At 47.0% G+C, this 21,249-nt stretch overlaps 1 protein-coding gene across 2 annotated transcripts in view; it reads left to right on the top strand.

The window, feature by feature from the left end:
* The first annotated feature begins 11,095 nt into the window (after positions 1-11,095).
* TRAP1 (TNF receptor associated protein 1) overlaps positions 11,096-21,249 on the top strand; it is a 666,365-nt gene continuing 656,211 nt past the window's right edge. Inside the window, exons 1-2 of one of the 2 annotated variants that reach the window (XM_069646854.1) lie at positions 11,239-11,388; positions 14,306-14,370. Coding sequence is in view for 1 of the 2 variants with exons in the window: in XM_069646853.1 (XP_069502954.1) it covers positions 11,289-11,388 (100 nt within the window). In the remaining variant the exon portion in view is untranslated. Of the gene's footprint in view, positions 11,389-14,305; positions 14,371-21,249 lie in introns of both variants that reach the window. The other variant, XM_069646853.1, reaches the window with a different exon arrangement.

Below are 21,249 nucleotides of genomic sequence, written 5' to 3' on the forward strand. Positions count from 1 at the left end.
AATTGACACCAATGTTGAGGCACTCGTCTCTTCATGTCTCCCATGCCTGATGGGGGCACCGCCACCACCGGAGCCAATCAAATCTGCCCCAAGAAAACACATCACGCTGGGAGTCAGTAAGCGTCGACTTCTCCACAGTACAGGAGGGGACCTACCACCTAGTCGCCATCGACGAGCACTCTCGATACCCAGAAGTAGAGGTGGTACATTCAACGGCAGCAGAGGCCGTGGTGCCTGCTTTAGAGAAGATGTTCGCGACACATGGATTACCCAAATATCTGAAAAGTGACTATGGACTCCCGTTCTAAGGGTCCGACTTCTCAAAGTACATGGATGACATCCAGATCACACACCACCTCATCACACTGCTGTGGCCCCAGGCAAACGTGGACACAGAGCGTTTCATGAGAACAATTAACAAGGTCCTCAGAAACGCATTGAAGTTCGAACTGTATCGGTTCCTACGAAACTACCGGCTCACACCACACGCGTCCACCGACACCACGCCAGCTGACACAGTATTCAGGTCAGTATTGCGGTCTTCCATACCTCACCACTGGCACAGCAAAGCGGGATCCAACAACAAGCAGAGGACACATGACAAAAGGGTCAGAGCAAACAAGCACATGAGCGAGAAACGACGAGCCAGGAAATCACACCCAAAGTTGGAGACCAAGTGTTGGTCCTCCGGAACCCTTCAAGGACCAAGCTAGCAGGCATTTTCGAGGACAGCCCCTGGACAGTGACCGAACGAAAGAGCACCATGAAAATGGCAAGCGGAGAAGGGAGCTAAATAACCAGGAATGCATTGTGGTTCAAGAAAGTCCCCTGGACAGTATGGAGAGATGAGAGAGATCCAACTGACAGCCAAGAGATAATGGAGGAAGAGGTAATGGAACCGAGCGAAGGCGAGGGATGGCACCAAACCAACAGCCCATCAGAAGCAAAAAGCCCGGAACGAGAGGGGGGGCCCAGACCCCCAGGCCAGCCTACGCCGACACCCCAGGCTCAGCAAGTAGAAGAGGCGCAGGCCATCAGCCCTCCTGTGAGACTTTGAACCTTTGGAGCCCCTCTTTTCCAACTCCTCCTCACCTGAATCTCCGGTGGAGTCCTTCCGTCTAGGCTTTTTGGGTTCCTTGCTCTTCTTTTGATGCAGATACGGATGTGACTCCCCAGAGGCCACCGTGACCGGATGGGGAACCAAGCCCCGGGAGCCCCCCGCGAGTCAGTCCCCAATGTCAGGGAAAAAAGCTGTTGGGCTAGAAAAAAAACCCTGTTGAGACAGAGTCCTTCCGTAGGTTTCAGGCAGTGAATCCGTAGCATAAATAGTTCAAGGAAACTGAACACACTGTTCCCAGTATCCGGGAAAGGAGTCCTTTAGAAGTCCAGCTCCTATTACCGGTGGTAAAGGTAAGGAACAGAGATGAGAGGAAACAGCAGTCCAAAAGGAAATGCAACTGGACTGTGGAGCTCGCAGGCATCCGGGGGCCGGACAGAAGCACTTGCAGGCATCCGATAGCCGGACAGAAGAGCACTCGCAGGCGTCCAATGGCCGGACAGAAGAGCACGAAGGTAAGATAAAGGAAAAGCGAGAGATTAAGAGAGGGAGGGAGAGATAGGAAGGAAAGGAGAGCTGAAGACAGGAAGAGCCAGGACACGGAGAGAAACGGAGGGGAGATAGACAGAGGTGTAAGGCTTACCTCTCGGTGCACTTTAACAGAGACAAACCACAAGAAGATAAACCCACTAAGATGGGAACCGCGGTGAGAAAAGAACAACTGTATGTAAATACAGGAAAACTGATATTATTAAAGAATAGCACGAAGGCTCGGAAAACTAGCGTTGAGCGTAAACAAGGTAAACAGATACAACGCACCAAAGCCTCAGTGCGTCCCACGTAAATACGTGCCGGCGGCCATATTGGGAGAAGCATAGACCGCTAAAGACGTTCCCAGCCGCCAGACTAGGCACATCTCCAGCCACTCCAGATCTTCCACGGGCGATGCATTACAGTATGCCCCCTTCTATGACCGGGGCCACCTGGTTTACACGGATACAATCTGTGGAACCTCTGAACCAGCCTTGGTGCACTGATATGAGCCTTGGGCTCCCAGGTCCTCTCAGAACTGGGATAACCCTTCCAGTGTACAAGGTACTGTAAGGTTCCTCATTGATAACGGGAATCCACCAGTCTAGCAACCTCGTATTCCTGGGATTCCTCTGGTACATCTACCCGTGTCTTCTTGATAGACCTCCGGTAGGGATCTTCCACATGACCCTTAAGAAGAGAAGAATGGAAGACCGGATGTACTCTCTTGAACTGAGAAGGTAACTTCAATTTGTAGGCAACGGGATTTATCCTGGCTTCAATCCTGTATGGACCTATATATCTAGGTGAGAACTTGCCCATTCGTGCCCAGCGAGGTAAATACCGGGTGGACAGCCAGACCATTGAGCCAGGATTCCATTGAGGGTTAGGTCTTCTTTTAGCATCAGCATACTTCTTGTATGTCTTACGGCTTTCCTCCAAAGTTTGCAGGGCTGATTTATGAATCCGTTGGATCCTGGAGACAAGCTCGTCCACCGCCGGTGCCTTGTTACCACCAGAAGGTAATGTCGGTAGAGAGTGGGGGTGGTACCCATAGGTGTATTGAAATGGACTCATACCAATAGCAGTGTGAACGGTGTTGTTGTACGTGAATTCTGCCATAGACAACATAGATGCCCAATTGTCTTGTTCTTTATTCCAGAAGCACCTCAGGTATTCTTCCAGAGTGGCATTAAGTCGTTCTGTTTGTCCATTAGACTGGGGGTGATATCCCGATGATAATGCCCTGTGAATTCCAAGCTCTTTGCACAAAATGGACCAGAACCTTGAGGTGAATTGTACTCCTCGGTCAGAAATGATGACGCGAGGTAGTCCATGGAGCTTCACTATGTCCCTGAGAAACACAGAGGCAGTTTCAGTAGCAGAAGGTACCCCAACAAGGGGGGAAAAATGAGCCAGTTTGGAAAAGGAATCGACTGTGACCATTATAGCTGTCTTTCCTTGAGAAGGAGGCAATTCAACTATAAAGTCCATCGACAAATTCTCCCACGGACGAGAAGGTAAGTCTGCTTGCTGCAACAAGCCGAGCGGCATTTGCCTAGAGACCTTGGAACTTACACAAACTGAACATGATCTGACGAATGTGTTAACGTCGATCCGTACAGAAGGCCACCAAAAGCTTCTAGTGAGTAATTCAAAGGTGGCTTTTTGCCCCTTGTGATCGGCCAAGGGGAGGTCGTGACAGAGATGAAGGGCTTGCTCCTGGAGGTCCTTTGTTGGAAGGAAGAGGGCTGATTCAAGAAACCATAATCCTTCTCTTTCTTGGAGGCCCATAGGCAATAGCTCTCGTCTAGACAAGGTCTTATATGCACACTGCACATTCTGCAAAAAGCTGTTGATGGTGGTGATAATCTTAGGGTTAGGTAGTATTCTATCCCTTACAGTAGGTGTAGATCCGATCTCTAGTTCTGTGTTGGCCCAGCTTCGAGAAAGTGCGTCTGCTACCCCATTCTGGGTACCTGGGATGTAAGAGATGAGAAAGTCAAAATTCGAATAATAAGCCCGTCTGGCATGCCGTGCGTTCCGGCATTCCATCTGCTGGAGAACCCGCAGATTTCTGTGGTCCGTGCGAATAAGGAATGGCTGAGATGCTCCTTGAAGCAAGTGCCTCCACTCTTCGCATGCTCGTCGCATAGCCAGTAGTTCACGCTCGAGTACGGAATAGTTCCTTTCACTGGCCGTCAGAGTGCATGAATAATAGGCTATAGGAAGTTCTGCACCTTCATTATCTTCTTGTAGTAGAACTGCTCCTATGGCTCCACCTGAAGCATCAGTCTCCACTATGAATGGTTTAGACTGGTCCGGTTGTATAAGCACCGGAGCAGTAGTGAATAGTCTTTTCAGTTCGGAAAAGGCGGACTGGGCTGCCGGGTTCCAATCAAAGATGCTGTCCTTCTTAAGGAGTAAAGTCAGAGGGAGAACCATCTCAGAGAAATGTGGAATGAAGCGGCGATAGAAATTCGCCAGACCGAGAAATCGTTGGCTCTCCTTTATGGAGGTAGGTTCTGGCCATCTGAGTATGGCCTTTATCTTATCGGGATCCATCCGGATACCTTTGGAGGACAGGATAAACCCAAGGTATGGTACTTCGGTAGCCTCAAAAGTGCATTTCTCGGCCTTGGCATACAAATGGTTCTCCTGCAGCCTTCGTAACACCTCCTTCACTTGGTTCCGATGATCCTGAAGAGTTGTGGAATATATCAAAATGTCAGCTAGGTATACCACAACGGAAGTACCCAGTATGTCGGAAAAAACATGATCCATGAACCTTTGGAACACCACTGGGGCGTTGATTAGTCCGAATGGCATCACGCAATATTCAAACAACCCCAGCGGTGTTCAAAAAGCAGTCTTCCACTCATCCCCTGGATAGATTCTGAGAAGATGATAAGCCCCACGTAAATCGATTTTAGTGAAGACCTGAGAGTCCTTTACTGCTTCGATGATGTCTCTTATGAGGAGCATGGGATAACGGTCACGTACCGTAATCCTGTTTAATGCCCTGTAATCAATGCAAGGGCGCAACACTCTGGTTCCCTTCTTGGCAACGAAAAATAGAGATGCCCCTCCGGAAGACCGTGACTTCCTTATCAAGCCGTTCTCGAGATTCGAATCCAAATACTCCTTCAGGACTGACCGCTCTTGTTGTGACAGCGGATACATTCTACCAAAGGGCAAAGGTACTTCTTCCTTGAGGTCGATTCTGCAATCTTCGGGACGGTGAGGTGGGAGGAGTTTGGGTACCACATCTTTGAAGACATCTTCGTATTCCTTGTATTGGGTAGGTATTGCAGATATGGAAACGGCTGACTGGTTTGTAGTGAAGCCAGAGACCACTACCCGATGTTCCTTAATGCAGTTCTTGCCGCAATAGTCTGAATTAAAACTGAAGCGATTAGCGCTCCAGTCGATATCAGGGTTGTGCTGTCTTAACTAGGAGATTCCCAGTATAACCGGAAAGTGTGCTGCCTTGATGACATCAAAGATGATCACTTCTGTGTGTTCTTCCATAACGACCTGTAGGGGCAAAGTCTCCATGGTTACTGGTCCTGAAGACAATGGGCGTCCGTCAACTCCTTCCACTGGAATGGTTCTGCTCTTGGATCTGAGTGGAATGCCTTTGTTCTGTGCCCAAGAAGCGTCAATACAATTGCCCGCCGCCCCGCAGTCCAGCATGGCCAACACTGGAATAGAGGAATCAGCAGACGGGCTTAGGGACGCCTGAAGTATCATCAATCGGTTGTCTTCTCCTGCTTTAGTGGTGTTGCAAGGGTTTGTGCTAACTTCCCCGTAGTCTCCCTTGCGTAGACTCGGGGCAATGCGTTTCCCGACGCCGAGATGGGATCTGTGTGCAGTCCTTCAACTGGTGTTCCGATGAACCACAATACATGCAAAGACTAAGTTCCTTTCTGCGTCTTCTTTCATTAACGGACAAAGGGCCTCTTGTGGCACCTATTTGCATAGGTTCCTCGGGGAAGGGACCATCCTTGGCCTGGGGAGCCGTCTGGTTGTTCCATTGAAGTCCTCGGCCCTTCTTCCTCTCGTTTCGTCTTTCATTCAAATGGAATTCGATCCGGAGGACCAAGGTTGTTAATTCAGAAAAGGTGTCTGGTCTTGCCACTCGTGCCAACTCGTCCTTTATATCGTTGTGCAATCCTCGACGGAAGATAGTTTGCTGAGCAGTATCAGGCCAACCTGCCAAGGCAGCTAATCCCTGAAAGTGTGAAATATACGTTTGGACGTCTTGGTTGCCTTGCTTGGCATCCAGTAGTGCTTCATATGTTGAGTATTGGACTTCAGGTCTTTCGAACCTAGTCTTAAAGTCACGAACGAATAAATCATAGTCGTTCACCGAGGGATCTTGTGAAGTAACAAGAGGAGTAGCCCATTTCAAGGCACTTCCCATCAGATTGGAAATTAGAAAACCAACCCGAGACCTTCCGGACTCGAAGTTCTTCCTCCTGAATGAGAAGTAGACAGCGCAGGCATCAAGGAACTCCTTCATTCCCTTGGGATTGCCATCATACTTGTTCATGGAAAAAGGCATCGGGGGTAATTCACCTCTTCCTTCGTCTCTGGTAGCCACCTGTTGCCGAAGGGTCTGGTTCTCTGCTTGTACGTTCTGCATGTCGATCCGCAAAGCCTGCATAGCATTGCACATCTCCTGGACTTGTTCAGGAGTAGCCATGGTCTTACTCTTTGGGCGTTGTATACTGTGAGACTTTGAATGAACCTTTGGAGCCCCTCTTTTCTAACTCCTCCTCACCTGAATCTCCGGTGGAGTCCTTCCGTCTAGGCTTTCTGTGTTCCTTGCTCTTCTTTTGATGCAGATACGGACGTGACTCCCCAGAGGCCACCGTGACCGGATGGGGAACCAAGCCCCGGGAGCCCCCCGGCAGTCAGTCCCCAATGTCAGGGAAAAAAGCTGTTGGGCTAGAAAAAAACCCTGTTGAGACGGAGTCCTTCCGTAGGTTTCAGGCAGTGAATCCGTAGCATAAATAGTTCAAAGAAACTGAACACACTGTTCCCAGTATCCGGGAAAGGAGTCCTTTAGAAGTCCAGCTCCTATTACCGGTGGTGAAGGTAAGGAACAGAGATGAGAGGAAACGGCAGTCCAAAAGGAAATGCAACTTGACTGTGGAGCTCGCAGGCGTCCGGGGGCCGGACAGAAGCACTCGCAGGCGTCCGATTGCCGGACAGAAGAGCACTCGCAGGCGTCCAATGGCCGGACAGAAGAGCACGAAAGTAAGATAAAGGGAAAGCGAGAGATTAAGAGAGGGAGGGATAGGAAGGAAAGGAGAGCTGAAGACAGGAAGAGCCAGGACACGGAGAGAAACGGAGGGGAGATAGACAGAGGTGTAAGGCTTACCTCTCGGTGCACTTTAACAGAGACAAACCACAAGAAGATAAACCCACTAAAATGGGAACCACGGTGAGAAAAGAACAACTGTATGGAAATACAGAAAAACTGATAGTATTAAAGATTAGCACGAAGGCTCGGAAAACTAGCGTTGAGCGTAAACAAGGTAAACAGATACAACGCACCGAAGTCTCGGTGCGTCCCACGTAATTACGTGCCGGCGGCCATATTGGGAGAAGCATAGACTGCTAAAGACGTTCCCAGCCACCAGACTAGGCACGTCTCCAGAGACTCCAGATCTTCCACGGGCGATGCATTACACCTCCATCTAATCCAGCAGGCCAGCAGCATGGCCAGTACCACCTGAGGGTGGCACCAAGACCTCCCAGCTAAGTGATTATGTGCCTTACAAGGACAATTTTAGACATATCACATCCTTTACATATGTGCTGTTTTGTTAAAAATGCGCCACCTAGCACACACCACACCTACATAGCGGCATTCCCCACTCAAACAGCATGGACCATCTGACATCAGGGCCATCTTAAACACTTTTGGGGCCATGGGCATGGATACCTCCACTGAATCAAAGGGATTGAGGGGTCCGAATATCTGGTTGCACGCCCCTCTCGTCGCGATCACCACCCATACATAGCTTCATATGCTGGCTCGCATCGATCAAAATAAGCATGGCTACTCCCTTTCAGTCCCTTTACCCTATTCATTCTTTCTGCAATAAGAATGATAAACAAGTAGCATTTCAAGGGCAGCATTAGCAGTCCACGACAAGGGTACTTGTTTTCTAATATAGGAACAGGCCACTTTTCATCAATAGGGGCCATGAGAAATGTACACGGACCATAGTATAAATGCCGGACAGAGATCGTATGAAAAAGGTGCACAGAACCCAGAATAGACAGAGGTCCCAGATTTTCTGCCTTAAAGAAAGCAAACGTGCTCAAGCATGGACACAGGAGACTGATTGGAAGTACGGAGAAAGCTACATATACCATTGAATAGATAGTGGGTGGGGACTGGAAACTCCAAGAATGTGGCCATATCGAGATAGGCTGAGGTTAGAAAAGGGACATGGTTTTTAAGTAGTGTTTCCTTTAGAGAGCAAAGCAAGGCAAGTGGTTGTGGTGTGCAATATATAAATGCTCACTATTATTATACACTAAGCAAGACTATAGCCAGTGAAAACATGAGTGAGCCTTTTTTGAAGATCATACCCTGAGAGTTAAATTACTCTGGGGTGAAACTTTTGAAAGTTTTAGGGAGTAGTAATTTTGACAGGTTAGGCAATACGAGATTAAATAAGCTTGGGATCACACATGGGTTAAGAAGTGATGCTGGGATTTGCACCCATTCTGCAATTCCTGCACTTTACAACTTTATTTTGCAGTTATTTTCCAGTTCTTATCATAAAAAAACGAATCCAATTTTATAGAACTGACTTGGAACGTACACAAATCACATAACTCAAAATGACAATTTATAAAAACAAAAGTTATAGCAGAATATTAGGCAAAATGGGGCCGCTTCTAGCTTTGCTGTCTCCATCATCAAGGAAAGTATACAGGTATGAGCATACTAACTGGTGTGAGCTTAAATGATTGTATCTGGTATTCTCTTTTGTATTTTAAAGCTCTTTAAATAGGCCCAAAACAAAGGCTTGTGAAATTGTTATTTATAAAAGTGCAGATAAACCTTTGAATTGTGTAAAAAAGCAAACTGTTTTGTGTCAAATGAGCAGACCTTAAAATATGCTTGCCAGAGGCCTGCGATATCTGGTCTACTTTCTTCTGTCTAGAACCCCTTCCAATTAAATGGCATATATAAAAAATACATAAAAAGATAGTTCAGGTAATGTTTTAAACAATGCCACCAGCATGTGAGAAGATAAACCTTTCCACAGAACACAGCGCAGTATGGTCAGTCATATAATATGATTTGTCCAGGATCACTGTATCGTCTGCTGGCAAAGCCAGAATATGAGAAGGAACGCCTTGGTTGCACGGTCTTGAATTTGATTAGCTAATCGCATCACAGGAATAACACGTTATGCTCATCATTAGTGGTGGCTGTCTCACTTTTACAACAACCCATCTGAAGAAACCAATTTCTAGACCGTCACCTTACTGATGTTTGTTTTTATAGGAACTGCTATCTGGTGCCGGTACATTGCTGATAATAGCAGCTGATGTGCTACAAAACAAAGTACATATACATGCAGGTTATCAACATCAGACAACCACAGATGGGGAGCAGGTGCAAGTGGATCTAGGTCCCCTGGCCTAAGCCCCGCCCACCTGGTGCCTTCCTGCCTGCTGCTCTTTTTCCCCACTTAGCAAGCCCCGCCCACCTGGTGCCTTCCTGCTTCCCGCTCTTTTTCACCACTTAGCAAGCCCCGCCCACCTGGTGCCTTCCTGCCTGCCGATCTTTTTCACCACTTAGCAAGCCACGCCCACCTGGTGCCTTCCTGCTTGCTGCTCTGTTTCCCCACTGAAGGAGCCCTCCAGCTTCTTTTCCTTTGCAGATGGGGAGCAGGGGCAAGTGGATCTAGGTCACCTGGCCTAAGCCCCGCCCACCTGGTACCTTCCTGCCTGCTGCTCTTTGTCACCACTTAGCAAGCCCCGCCCACCTGGTGCCTTCCTTCAGCATCACTGTCTTGTGGCCAATGCTGGATTTGACTTTTATGGACTTCATTCATTCACGGTGCGTCACTCTTTCTCAACTCTCATGCTGGACTTCCTTTGCATCTTGTGCTCATGGTGGCCCTGAATCATGCTGTTCCCATCTTCATCTTGTATCCTGGCTTGCAACATTATGTGTTAGTAATGACTTCTGCAATTGTATTCGCTCTCCACTCTTGCTTCTCCACTCTTTATGACTGCTTACTCTCTTTTCTCTCCTCCTTTCCCTTCTCCCTTTTCCTATCTCCTCCCCTGACTTTCTTCTATGCACTTACTCTATCAGAATTGTCCCTGGACCTAATATGATAGCAACCTAGTCTGTTTCCTCCACCCTCCGATTGCTGTTTTTTTTCCTCCCCACCACGCCTCCAGCACTATCTGAAATGTCGTCAGGCCTAGTATGATAGTAGCTTGTTTTGTTCCTCCCCTCCCTTTCTGCACCCCTCTCCGTCACCTTTTGTTTTTCTCCGGCTCTACCAGAAATACTCGTCAGGCCTAGTACAGTACTCGCCTGTCTGTTTCCATTTCCTTCCCACTCTCCCCCTCCCTTCCTTATCTATGTCTTAGCTCTTGCACTATCTGAAATGTCGTCAGGCCGAGTACGATAGTTAATTTCACATCCTTACTGTTCATGGCCTGTAAGAATGTTGTATTTTCCCTTGTTCCCTCCCTTGCCTTGAAGCGCTTTGAAACACATTGTGTATAGGCGCTATATAAATAAACAATCATATCACATAGGAATGTCTGAATTTGCTTGCTGGAACTTGGTTTTGTAATCTTGCATATGAACACAGATATCTGCAACGAGTGCTTAACACACTGAGCTATATTCTGAACCATCCCAGCAATCGAATGTATCAATGTGCATTTCAACTTAAGCTATTGCACCTGATCACCATGATCCCCACAGAAAAGTCAGAATGCTACAAGAGTTGCGCAGAGGTGAATGCAAAAACTATGTATACCACAGTGAACACAGAAGCATTACAGGATGAATTAATCAGAGCAGAATGTAACTGTCAATAACCGGCGACGGGTTTGGCCTCAGCAGCATGCCATAAAATATCCTGACGTGTGCCCTTTATGTTTGGTGAACAATGGAAACTGACGTGTTTAGATCAGGCAGCCTTCAGGGGCCCGGGCAAGTGCCCCTTTTTGCCCTCCCACAAAGACGTCACTGCCTGACATCCCTTCGGGCAATATAGTAAAGCAGGTATATATAATGGCAATTACTTTAATGATTTAAATACACAAGTGACAGTTCCCCTGTAACAGTCATGAATTTAAAAAAAATCAATGCACAGTCAATGTATTTTGATGTATCTTGCTTTACGTTTTAGCATTAAATCAAGAAATAGCAAGGGTGAGTCCTAGTAACAAAAGGTTTATCTCTCTGATGGGAATTTGTATCATGTGCTGTCTAGCCCCCACAAGATGGCAGCATTCAGTCTGTTGCCCAACTCCCACAAGAGTGAATAGAATCCTCTCCCAGCATGGCCGCTACGCTTGTCCATTTCCTAACTTAGTGACATCACTTTAGTGCGTCGATGCCTTTGTGCGACTCTCACATGTTGGAACGGTGCTGTCTGAGGTCAAGGTAGCTTTCCTCTTTTCCGCTGCACTGATGGCCGGGATGTTGCGTGCACTGTTGGTTCTCCGGGGGTGCCGGTGTCTTCGACCGCCGTGTCATCGGTTAATGTCGGGGGCAAATGGAGGAGCTTCAGGTGAGGAGGAGATCATAGGACGCAAAACTGGCAGATTGAATGACAGTTTAACAAGCACCATAGATAGTCTACGTGAGTCTGACAGTTCTGTGTAGGCAACGCTTTATCAGGGGTTGAGGTTTTTGCAAGCTGAGTTCATCAAGTGACAATTGTATACCCGGCAGGTGAGTACGGCCACAATCTAATGGGTTAGAGTGACACCATGGGATGCTATAACTATAGCAGGAGAAATTGGTGTGCTAAATGGGGAATTCTGTGTGTTAGTGTGACAGCTCAAACAGAGGCACACATCATGCGGAATAGTTCAGCATAAGTCAATCGTGAGGTTTTGCATGGGTGGTGGTTATCACGTGCAGGGAGACAGCCCATAACCATGGAGTCTTTGTTGCTGCAGTCCCTCTCGGCAGACTGCCAGACAGGGACAATATTACACCAGGGTGTTTGTTTGTTTATTTTATTTATATCGCGCACCTGACCCGGAGGTAATTGGGCGCTTGAGGGTGGAAGTGGTTACATGGTATAGTATAGGCAGTTGAAAGGCATTACTACAGTTTGTAAAATTACAGTGGTACATTTATACATATTATACATTGCGTCATAGCAGTAGTATAGGACATACATAAGCATTATACATCTTATACATCGGGTCATTGCAGTAATATAGGATGGGTGACACTTATACTAGATGAGCAGATCATCTAGCTATTAATGGTATCAAGAGCTAATGTTTTGTCTTTTGTTAAGAATCCAAATGATAACATGACTTCTGAAGTTGTTGAAGGTTTGAATGGTTTGGATGTTCTGTGGGAGAGAGTTCCAAAGCTGGGCGGCTAATACCGGGAAGCTCGAATCTCCAACTCTTTTTAGGTTGTATCTAGGCACCACCAGGGATGGCGTGTTAGATGATCTGGTGAATCTATTGGATACCTTCCAAGTGAACTTGTCTGTGAGATTGGGGGCGGCTTGAAAGTTAATCGCTTTGTTTGTGAGGCAGATTGTTTTTAGGGCTATTCTGTCACGTATAGAGAGCCACCTGTGTTGCTTTCTAACTTCTGAGATGTGCTCTCTTTTAGGAATATTCAAAGCTGCTCTAAGCGCGTTGTTTTGCATAATCTGTAGTTTATTTAAAGTGGACTTGTTTGCTCCTAGATAAAGGCTGTTGCAATAATCCAGTTTGGATTGTATGAGCGCTCTCGCCAGAGTAAGGCAACTGGTGGGAGATAGTACAGGTCTACAGGCTCTGATCAACTTGCCAGTGTAGGCTGTGGCCGAAGAGGTCATGTTGATCTGCTTGGTTAGGTTAGCCTGGGTATCGAGGTAGAAACCTAAAGTTTTTACATGTTTGGCTATGGGTATACTGTTCCCATCGATAACGATATTTGTGTAGTGAGGACTTAATTTGAGAAGGTTATTAGATGATCCGACTAGGAGTAGTTCTGTCTTATCATCATTCAGGCAGAGGCCATGTGTGGCCATCCATGCCTGAATGATGATGTAGACTTCGTTAATCCGTGCAACGTCTGTATCATAGCTTCCTGAGAGGGGTAGGAGTATCTGGGTGTCGTCTGCATAATTTGTGTAGGTGACACCCAGACGGTCCAGTTTGTCGAATACTGGCTTAGTAAAAATGTTGTACAAAGTGGGCGGGACGCAGGATCTTTGGGGGACTCCGCAGGTGATGGGGATGGGGTCAGCAGCTGCTGACAGTGAGAACACGCGCATAGTTCTGTTAGCGACGAAAGATTGGATCCAGGCAACTGCAGAGCTAGAGAAGTGGGCCGCAGAGGATAAGTGGTTGCAAAGTATAGAGTGATCCACCAAATCAAAAGCCGCAGAGAGGTCGAGTAGAAGTATGATGGCCATCTTTCCTTTGTCTTTCAATTCATCAATCTGGCTTTTAATGTCGACAAGTGCAGTTTCCGTTCCATGCCGAGGTCTGAAGCCAGATTGATGGGTACCGAGTAATTTGTGACCTTCAAGATAGTCTTGTATTTGCAAGTAGGCTATTCTGTCCAGAATTTTCAGTAGGAAGGGGACTGTCCTAATTGGCCTGTAGTTGGTGGGTATAGCCGGGTCTAGGATCTGTTTTTTCAGTAGTGGTAGAACCCAGACAGTTTGAGGTTACTTGGGACGGAATTGTTCGAGAAGGAGGAGTTTACAAGTTTAGTAATGAATGGGGCAAGATCTCTAGCTGCATCTTTTATAATCTGAGCTGGGCAACTATCGCCCTTACAGTTAGATGGTTTAAGAGACGCAATGATTTTGTGGACTTCAGGAATGGTGACTTTTTTTAACGTGAAACCTGAGTTAGTGTGAGGGGTGGTAGTGGGTGCTGGTGTAGTGACTGTTAGTTGGGATCTTTTGTCAGCTATTTTGGTTTGCAGACCTTTAATTTTGTTAGGGAGGGCATTTTGGATGCTGGTGCACCAGGCTTTGTCCTTAGTGCATGTGTCTGGCGGTGGGTTGGGGTTCTCTAGTTCTCTTAGGATGTTAAATAATTCTTTAGTACTGGAACTGGCTTGAGCTATTCTGTCATTATAGGTTTCTTTTTTGGCCTGGATTATCTTATTTTTGTAGGTAGCAGTAATGATGGCAAGGTTAGTTTTATTTTCCAGTGTAGGGGATGATTTCCAACGTGATTCACATTTTCTTTTTTCAGTGCAGAGTATTTTTAGCTCTGGAGTGAACCACGAGTTAAGGTGGGCTATGGGTTTACTTTTGCGTAACTTTAGTGGAGCAATAGTATCAATGGCTTTAGTCATGGTCTCATTATAGGTGTTAATTAGCTTGTTAGGATCATTGGTGTCCTGTAGGGCATTGAGTAGGGGGGCTACCAATGGAACTAGAGCGTCTGCTGTGATGTTGCGTTTATTCCTTGTGAGGCAAGGCGAGCAATAATGGGCTCTTTCTTTTCCAGGTTGTTGATATGCAATTCAAAGGTGATAAGATGGTGGTCTGACCATACTAGAGGAGTTGGATCAGGTAGGGTGATGGTGCAATTTGTAACCGCAACCCCGTCAAGTATCCTTCCTTTTTCATGTGTGGGTTTGGTGCTAACTTGAGTACAACCTTGTTCTAGTAGTGCCGAGGCTAGAGAGATTGCATGTGGGTCGCTCGTGTCCTTATAGCCAAGGTTGAAGTCTCCTAGGATGATATTTTGCGCCGTAGGTTTAGTGGTGTCGGCTGCTAGGGATGTGATGTCTTTTTCGTGGATAGGGACATCACTTTTATTTAGAGACCCATTTGCAATATTTGTTTTGCTTACAGCCCATAATGGCCTTTCAACCTACAAGCAAAGTAGATACTTATTGATCCTTGGTAATTTTACATTATGGTTAAAGAGCTTTTATATAGCGCCTATCACCACTGTAGTGGTTTTATGTAGCCAAGGCTTGTCTGGATATTGTCCCTTTTCCGAGGGTGAGCAAGTCATACTGTAGTCTTTAGAGGAAAGGAAATAGGGAAAAGGGTGAAAGGTGAACGGAAGTGGGAGTAAGTTAGAAACCAACATGTCGGAGGGTGCATTTGTGGTAGTATAGGGTGTGTGTGTTATCATTGGTAGTGTATTTAACAAACATTGATCACACGCTGTGGAGAAGCAGACCAGGAGGATGTTGCGGAACCCGCAACAGTTCAAAAAAGCGAAGAATGTCAGCTCAAGATGCTGGCAGCCCGACGAAGCAGACATCACGGAATCCATTGTGAGGACGGGGAGAGAAAACCTGGACAACGTAGTGACGTGACCACGACCATCCCGTGATGCACCAAACGTCAATCTAGCCACGCTGAGACCATTGCAGTAGGGAGCGCTGGCAGCATCCCTAGACCACATCAGCCGACAGAGTTGCGAGGAACGGAACGTTGAAGAAGACCACGAAGTGAGACCGCAAGGTTACCCGAGCAAGTGCAAACGAGAGAGGCAGGAGGAATCTAGTGTAAAGAGAGGAACGCGTGAAAGGCCAGAGGACGACATTCAAACAGTAAACCCAAATAAGTTGATATGTGAGGAACAACAGTGCTTGACAGCGAGACTTGAGTGGCAAACTGTGAAAAGGTGGAAATGGATACCCTGGAAAGAGGGCAAACCACCACAGCAACACAGTTTTGAAGAGTGGGAAAGACACTCCATATACAAGTGTAATACAAATTATGATTTGAAACTCCTAAGTGAATTAAACAACAAGAAAAAGTAGAGCGAACCCAAGAAAGGGGGATTCCTAATACAGATAACATCTTATTAAACCTAGGAAAGGTTGGATCTCAAGAATGTGGGAAAACTGAAAGCAAAGTAAAGTCTGTGTGTAGGGCTGGACGATACAGACCAAAAGTCGTATCTATTTTTGGGCTGAATGGCGACATACAATATATCTCGGTGTTGTTTATGTGAGCTGACTGCTCACTTGTGAGACGCCAACATTACTAAAACTGAACAGTAAATGCAAAACACAACTTGGTTATACATCCCTATATGCACTGAAGTAGGTATTGAGTGACGTTTTGATTTGTCATCTTAATTTAATGGGTGACTGATATATATATCAGTGTTAACAGCATTGGGCCTCCTTCCGACTGTAGCAGTCTGGAAATACGGGTGCCGGTCGCACCGTACCAGCACCCTTTCCGGACCGCCACACTCCATCTCTGCCTTTCTGGGCCGTTGTGCCCGGCATGTCTGACCTGCCGAGCGCAACTGCCCGGTAGGCGGAGTTGTCACGAAAGCACCAGCACCGTTGGCAATGGTGCTAGTGCTTGCATGGGAATGGGCAATGACATTTTCTGCTGCCTGATAGCCGGGCCGCCGGGACTTCCCGGTGGCACCGGCAAATCAGGCGGCGGAAACAGTGTTACGAGTTCGGCTGCGACCCTTAATACAGCCCATTGTCTAATCCTATATCGCTTTTGAAAATATATCGATATATCACCCAGCCCTAACTGTGGACAGCATCTTCAGTAGAATCATTATAAGCCTAAACTAAAAAGATTATGAACAGTTGAGATGTGCTACAAGAGCTAATGAAGGAAACTGAAAGAGGGTGTCGGAGAATGTCATGATGCCTACCCCCGGGCATCCGGATCAAGCCCATCAGCCCCGGGAGCAGGCATCCAGACATTTACAAAAACCCCAGCAGCCCCAGTTAGGGGCTGTCTGGGTTCAGTCCTGGCGCCGTAGGCACCAGGCTCGTAATAAAAATCAGTCCTGGTGCCATAGGCGCCAGGCTCATAGACATTACTTACCTCATGCAGACCATGCTGCAAATAAATCCAAGCCAACGTGAGGCCTGGATGGGACTATTTTACTACAGGGACTATTTTTTACTCGGGTGTGGTCCTGGGGAACTTCTTTCCTGGGACTACTTTGGAGGCTATTTAAACCACGCCCGAACAGCAGCACATGCTTCGTATCATTCTGCATCCAGCAGCGTGACTCTCACCGTGCCTGCAGCCAGCATCCAGTCTTCTGCCACGCCCGCCTCGAATCTGGAGCTCCTAGAATAAAGAGGAAGAAAAGGACAAGGTTAGAAAACTAACTTATTTCAAATTCCTTACCTGATTCCGGATCCATTTCATCTCCCGACCTGGAAAGTACATCAGTCCTGCAGGCGTCGCTTCGCCAGCTCCAGCACGGCGCCATACTCACTAGTTCTCACAGCATCTTTCGATCCGGCACTGTCTCCATCATTTCTTCGCCGTACTCCGGCACCTAGGGGCACAAGAATAACAAGGTGAGCCAAGGGAATCAACAAATGCCTCTTACCACCATAGGCTTACCTGATTTACCACCGGCGGTATTATTCTCCATATCTTCATATGCCGCATCTGTAAAGAGGGAGAAAAACAACATGTTAACGCATGCAATAGTTACGGGACAGCGTTGGGTAACGCAGACTCTTACCTGAACGCCAGCAGCAGCTACGAGACCTTCTTCTCACAAACTCAGTTGCAACTTAAAGAAGGAAGGGGACAAGAGTGAACATCGGGCACATTGAACTCTTTGAACTTGATACTTACCAATCCCGCCTGGGACTTCAGAGTCAATGCTCTTACCGGAACTCTCCCAACGCCTTCAAACCAGTGAAGTAACTGGTATCTACGCGCCCCTGCAAGACACGCAGGATGGAGAGCTCATCTTTTACAAACACAAGGTGAGGATACTAAGGGGATATCGGAGGTGACTAGTGGGGGAGAGCGAGAACAATTGGGAGGCCATCACTAAAACCCACAGGTGGCTAATCCCTGTCTCCAGGAAAATATTTCTTCGGGTCCAGCAGACAAGACTAGGCAGGCCAGTCCAGACAGTCATCTCTGCACTACGCATCACGTTGACGGAGACCGCAGCTGTCCGGGTCCGATCGACACCCCTGTGGGGTCCAGGTGAACATAACAGAGAAAATCAGCATAAACAACATGTTTCTAAAACCGGCACATTTTGTTTATTGACACTATCAGGAGCCAAGATAAAAACCTTGAAAGAAAGCTGCAGACACGAAGGCACAAAGGGAAACGACCAGGAGATGAGCCATTCTTTTGGCTGACTTTAGTTATTTGTATTAGTGGCAGGGTCGGGTAGTTAGTATTAGGACTGAGGTCATTCACTTTGGACTTCTTGATGATAGACGAGCACCTTTAGTTACTTAAGTAAGTCAGGGAATCCCCTCTAGCATTAGGGAGAGCTAGGCATTTTCTTTATAATTTCCTCAAAAGAAAGTCAACATGTCCGGAGTGTGTCTGACTCCTTCCGACCCACCACACTGTGTTCTTATTGGTTTTCGATCAAACCCGGGAATAAATGCAGGCCCATCTTTCAGGCATATAGGAAACTGGCCAAAACATGGCCAAGGTTTGAGGGATCAATACGCATACATGGTTGGGTTTGTTCGAAGTAGGCATTGCAGGTTTAAAGATGGCACGTTGACAATTTTTGGCTTTTATCATGTCTATCTGTTGTGCAATCCTTTAGAAAATCGTGCAAAGATGTGAATCTATCTTAACAGCTTGTTGCTCTTGTTGGCACGTACCTTGATGCAGGTAGTACCAATACAATCATAAATGCAGATTGACACTTCTAAAACCTCTTTTAACTGACTGGTAAACGACTCTTCTGGATCTAAGATGCCAGTTCCTTGTATGTGGATTTTAAGATTTTATATTTTATTTATAGCAATATATTTTATTTGTAGCGCGCCTATACACCAGTGTTTCAAGCCGCGACGAGGCAGTGGAGGGCAACAACGGGGGACAATAACTATCTTACTAGGTCCAGTGACACTGAGATTGCGCAAGTGCGGGGGAGAGGGAAGAGGAGAAGTGCCTGGGGAAGGGGAGGAGGAGCAAGACATGGGATCAAACATTGAAAATAAGAAGTGCGTCCAGCAGGTGGCAGTGCAGGTTTAAGTGCAGAAAACATGTGTTGGATAAGTGCAGGTAGGGGGGTTGTAGGGTTGCAGATACAGCCCCAAGTGCAGGGTTGCTAGGAGGCAGTACAGGAGTGCAACTGGGAGGGCATGGACCTTGGCCCGTGGTTCAGAGTGTAGCCAGGTAACCAGTGCAGAGTCAGACAGGAGATCAACAAGCTAGCGGAAGGACGAAGGCAGAAGCAAAGAGGAAAGTCTTGAGCTGCTTCCGGAACCAGAGATGGTTCTGCTCAGTTTCAGAGGGGCTGGGAGGCTGTTCCAGAGGTAGGCGCCAGCCAAAGAGAGAGAGATCTGCCCCCAACTCGTTGCTTGGAAAAGTGCCAGACCCTCAAAGAGTTGGAGGTGGAGGAGCGAAGAGCTTGAGTAGGAAGATACTTCAGAAGAGAAAGCTGGAGATATTTTGGTCCCATGTCCCAGAAGGCCTTGTGGACAATGTAAAGGGTCTTGAACTTGATCTTTGCAGCCACTGGGAGCCAATTGAGAGATTTCAGTGCTGGAGAGATGCGATCCCTGGGATTGATGCCAAGGACAAGTATCGCAGTCCTGTTCCTTATGAGTTGCAAAGGACGGAGAGCAGAGGCAGGCAGATTTTAAAAGAGGCTGTTACAGTTGTCCAGCATAGAGAGAACCAGAGCTCTAGATACAGTGAGCTTCTGGGGGAAGGAGAGAGAAGGAAGATTACCTCTGAGGAGGTGCAATTGGTAGTTTGACTTCTTAGAGATGTCGGTAATAGTTATTTATTTATTTGAATTTATAAAGCAGGCAGCGGCCCTGAGGCAACGTGGCGCTGTTACAGAAGATTCATGCAAGATTCACTTAGGTACATGCGAATACAAAATGGTGCAGGAAAACGCAGGACAGGGTTGAAACATTTGCACAGTACAGACATTTACAGTATTAGGACTGGTGAGTTCCAGAGGTTACAAGAACTGACATCAGAAGGTTCCTAGTTGAATAGCTTGGTTTTCAGTTCTTTTTGGAAGGCAGTGAGGGAGGTTTCCTTCCTGAGAGGTAGTGGAAGGTCGTTCCAGTTTTCTGGAGCTAGCACAGGAAAGCTTGCTCCTCCGACTTTGGCTCTTTTTAAAGCTAGGGACCGTGAGCTGGTGGAAGTGCTGGGCCTGCTTTTGTCTAAGGGAGTTTACCCAGTGAATTCTTTCTGACAGGTACCAGGGTGCAGAGTAGGATAGGCATCTGTGGGTGATAGCGAGGGTATTGAAGAGAATAAGTTCTTTAACTGGGAGCCAGTGGGCGTCTCGTCTGGCTTGGGTGATGTGCTCCCTCCTAGGAATGCTTATTGCCGCTCTAAGGGCACTGTTTTGAGCGATTTGCATTTTTTCTGATTTTTTTTTCAGAGGGGTATTTAAGAACAGAATGTTACAGTAGTCCAACTTTGCCCCGATGGTGGCTCTGGCAATGGTAAGGCAGTTTTCTGACAAGAGGTAAGGTTTGACTGCATTAATTATTTTGGTTGTGCGGCTGATGAGGAGATGGCGCCTACTTGCCTTTTCATTGCGAGGGTGGAGTCAAGGTACACACCCAAGGTTTTCACCGCAGCAGCGGCTGTGATTACAGTATCCTCAATGCTGAAGGACCTGTATTGATTGTCGAGTTTAAGAATTTCCTTAGGACCTACGAGTAGGATTTCTGTTTTGTCCCCATTGAGCCACAAACCCTTGGCCACCATCCAGGCCTGGATGAGGGCGTAGGTTTCACTGTGGGTGGTTGCATCTTGATCATAGGAGCCAAAGAGGGGGTGAAGAACTTGAGTATCATCGGCATAGTTTGTAAACTCTATGCCGTGCTCATTTAGATCATTGAAGAGAGGTAAGGTGAAAATGTTGTAGAGGGTAGGCGAGGTACATGATCCCTATGGGACACCGCAGTGGGTGGGGGCCGAGCAGCACAGGCCTATCAGAGAAGACTCTCATAGATCTTACTTCAAGGAAGGAAGTGATCCAGGCTGTGGCTTCCTTGGAGAAATGGGTGGCTTCCCTAAGGTGTCTGCAGAGGATCTTATGGTCCACTAGATTGAACTCTGCAGACAATTTGAGGAGAAGGAGCAGTGCTGACTTGCCTTTGTCCATTGTTTCCTGTAATTGGTTCTTACGGTCAAGTAATGCTGACTCTGTACCATGATGTGGACGGAATCCGGATTGGCTTTTCCCCAAGATATTGTTAGTTTCTAGATAATACTGGATTTGTAGATTTAGCTAGAATTTTTGGCAAGAAGGGCACGGTCGTGATGGGCCTGTAGTTATTGGGTGACTCAGGGTCAAGGGAATTTTTTTTTTTTAGAAGTGGTGTAACCCATTAAGGGTTGGAGGGACGATACCAGTGGCGAAGGATGCATTGATAAATGCTGTGAGAAATGCGGCTAGTGAGTATGCACTCTCTTTTATGAGGTTGGCAGGGCAGATATCGCCTTTAGACGGAGAAGGCTTAATATGTT

The sequence above is a fragment of the Ambystoma mexicanum genome, chromosome 2q (genome assembly GCF_040938575.1).
Source record: "Ambystoma mexicanum isolate Mex_15411 chromosome 2q, UKY_AmexF1_1, whole genome shotgun sequence".
NCBI classification, from domain to species: domain Eukaryota; kingdom Metazoa; phylum Chordata; class Amphibia; order Caudata; family Ambystomatidae; genus Ambystoma; species Ambystoma mexicanum.